General features: G+C 57.2%; 1 protein-coding gene across 1 annotated transcript; it reads right to left on the bottom strand.

Annotated features, from left to right (window-relative positions):
* Positions 1-405: 405 nt before the first annotated feature.
* LOC113941259 (G2/M phase-specific E3 ubiquitin-protein ligase-like) lies at positions 406-2,496 on the bottom strand (the record flags this gene model as incomplete). Its single annotated transcript, XM_027632416.1, has 6 exons — positions 406-1,341; positions 1,491-1,609; positions 1,709-1,822; positions 2,039-2,145; positions 2,233-2,395; positions 2,459-2,496. Coding segments are annotated over 6 exons (951 nt in total), but the record flags the coding sequence as incomplete, so codon positions are not given.
* Between the last annotated feature and the right edge of the window lie 5 nt (positions 2,497-2,501).

Below are 2,501 nucleotides of genomic sequence, written 5' to 3'. Positions count from 1 at the left end.
GCCCCGCACAGCCGGGCTGCGGCTGCCCACACCTGAGGGGAACCCCGACATGGCACCGCCGGGGCGCTCCTGCCCCCGGGCCGCCGGCAGCAGGGACACGACGGGGCTGCCAACACCCCGCCACTGCTTCCCTGCCTTCAGTGCATCAAGGCGGTGGCACCGCTGGATTGCAAAACATTCCAAACGTCTCCCTTGCAACACCAAGGGGAAACCACAGAACAGGAAGGAAAGGAAAGCTGTGCCAAAAGCCAAGGGGGATGAAAGGGAAACCTGAACAAAGATACAACTAAGCCTTGGGCTTTGCAATAGCCTCCAAAGTGTCAGGTGAAACATTAGGACGAAACAATCTACTAAACGCTGCGACATCGAAAATGCCACTTGCATAATTTTGCAACTGCACAAAAATATTTTAAAAAGCAGTCCTATACATTTATTGAAGAGATTTGATAAGTTGCTGACAGAACCAGTTTCACGTGTGTGATGTCCTTGATGTTTCCTGGCTGGGGGTGCATCTCCCAGCACTTGGGGCTGCCACACGGCTCCTGTCACGGCAACTTCTGGATTGGCTGCATTAATTTGGGGTCCGACATTGCCGGCGGGACTGGTTTTGTCTTTGGGATGTCCTCGATGCTTCCTGGCCGCTGTTGCACCTCCCAGCCCTTGGTGATCTCACGTGGCTCCTGTCACGATGACTTCTGGACTGGCTCTGCGTATTGGGGGTCTGATATTGCTGCCAGAAGCGGTTTCGCTTGCAGAATGTCCCTGTTTGTGTCTGCCTGGGCCTGCGTCTCCCAGGACTTGGTGCTGGCTCATGGCTCCTGTCATGGAGACTTTGGGACAGGCTCTGTGGATTTGGGGTCTGACACTCCTGGTGGGCGTGGTTTTGCCTTCAGAATGTCCTTGCTGCTGTGTCTCCCTTGAGTTTTGCCTCTCAGAACTCGATGTGACGTGCAGTTACTGTCATGAGGAGTCCAGGACCGGCCATATGAAACGGGGTCCGACGTTGCTGGCACAAGCGGTTTTGTGTCAGGTCAGGCCAAGGACTGCTGGAGCAGCTGCTGACCTCAGGTTCTGAGGAGCTGCTGTGGGAGGAGTCTGATTTCACCTGGCTTTCAGTGCTGGGGCTGCTCGTCTCCTGTGAGGGAGATTGCAGAGACTGCTCTGATGTTGCCTGTTGATCAGAGCTGGGGTTGCTGGTCTCTGGTGCTGGAGAACTGGGAGACATCCCCGATGGCACCTGGTTACCAGTGCCGGGGCTGATGGACCCGGGTTCATGGGAAGGCTCCAATCCCGACTGTGTGGACAGGTTGGGGCCGTAAAGCTCAGGCTCTTCCATGGGGGCTGTAAGGGGAAGCAAGAGGGTCAAGGCCACCCAGAGCAAGATAGGCCAGAGCAGTACCACCAGCCCTCCTGGAGCAGACAGGCTCTGCCAAGCCCACTCTTGACACCCGTTGTCAGGCCCAGGGTCACCAGGGTGCTTTGCCTTTTACCTGTGCCCAGGACTGCACAGCCATCACATTCCCAGCTGGTTAGGCTGTCCCTCAGGCCACAGCAGTGTCTTTGGGTGCTCTCAGCAGCACAGGAGGAGCACAGAAGCAGTTCCCAGGGCCTGGGGAAGCAAACGGGTTCATGGAGGTGCTGAGCTCTTCTCCTGGGTCCTTCTGCATCAAGCCCTGCAGATCCCTGGGAGGCAGCTTTGGCAACTTACTCCTCCTCCTCTGCCTCCTGCCTGCCTCCTGGACAAAGGCACTCACTGGTATCGCAGTGCCTGTGTCTGTCTCCTGGCTCGGCGAATGTATTAAAGCCCTCCCCTCCTGGTGGTCTGATGGGAAAATGAAAACTGATGAGCTCCCTCTGCCCCGGCATCGGGCAGGTGCAGGGTGTCCCTGCTCTTCCCCCTGTGCCATTTCCAACTCCTGTGGGAAGCTGAACCCAAGACTCACAGAACAGGGCAGGGCCTGGACTGCTGGGGCAGGCCCTGGCACAGCACTTGCCACTTGCACCCCCTGTGTCGTGAGCCAGGCAGAAGGACACCAACCTCAAGGGCATTCGGATCCCCATGGTGAACATATCCTTGACAAATGTGTCAATATTTCTGCAGAGGGGGCACTGAAAGGATAAAATACCAGAGCTCAGAGCCTGTCCCTGCAGGAGAAACACAAGCAGCCAGAGTGAGACCCTGATGCTGCTGAGCCCCTGCTGTGCCCCCTGGGGTGAGGGAACCACTCCTACTTGGATGCAGTCCCTGTGGAACCAGGTGGTTTTGCAGGCTGGGCACACCATGGTATTGAAGGTCTTTCTGTGCTCCACAGGCTCCATGCAGATGAGACATTCGGTGCCCGGCTCTGGAGTCGCCTCCACTGCCTGTTCTGGGCTGTGTGTGAGGCAGAAGGCCCTGGGGGAAAAAAGGGGTGGGTGAGGTAAGAAGTGGTGGTGGCAAGGAAGGGACAGGAGGTACCTGTACGGTGTAATGAACTGGGTGACACAGCGTCCCTGCTTGG

This window comes from Corapipo altera, unplaced genomic scaffold (genome assembly GCF_003945725.1).
Source record: "Corapipo altera isolate COAL_440 unplaced genomic scaffold, ASM394572v1 60712, whole genome shotgun sequence".
Taxonomy (NCBI): Eukaryota; Metazoa; Chordata; class Aves; order Passeriformes; family Pipridae; genus Corapipo; species Corapipo altera.
The sequence above is the reverse complement of the archived record's forward strand: the minus strand, read 5'-3'. Positions and strand labels throughout refer to the sequence as shown.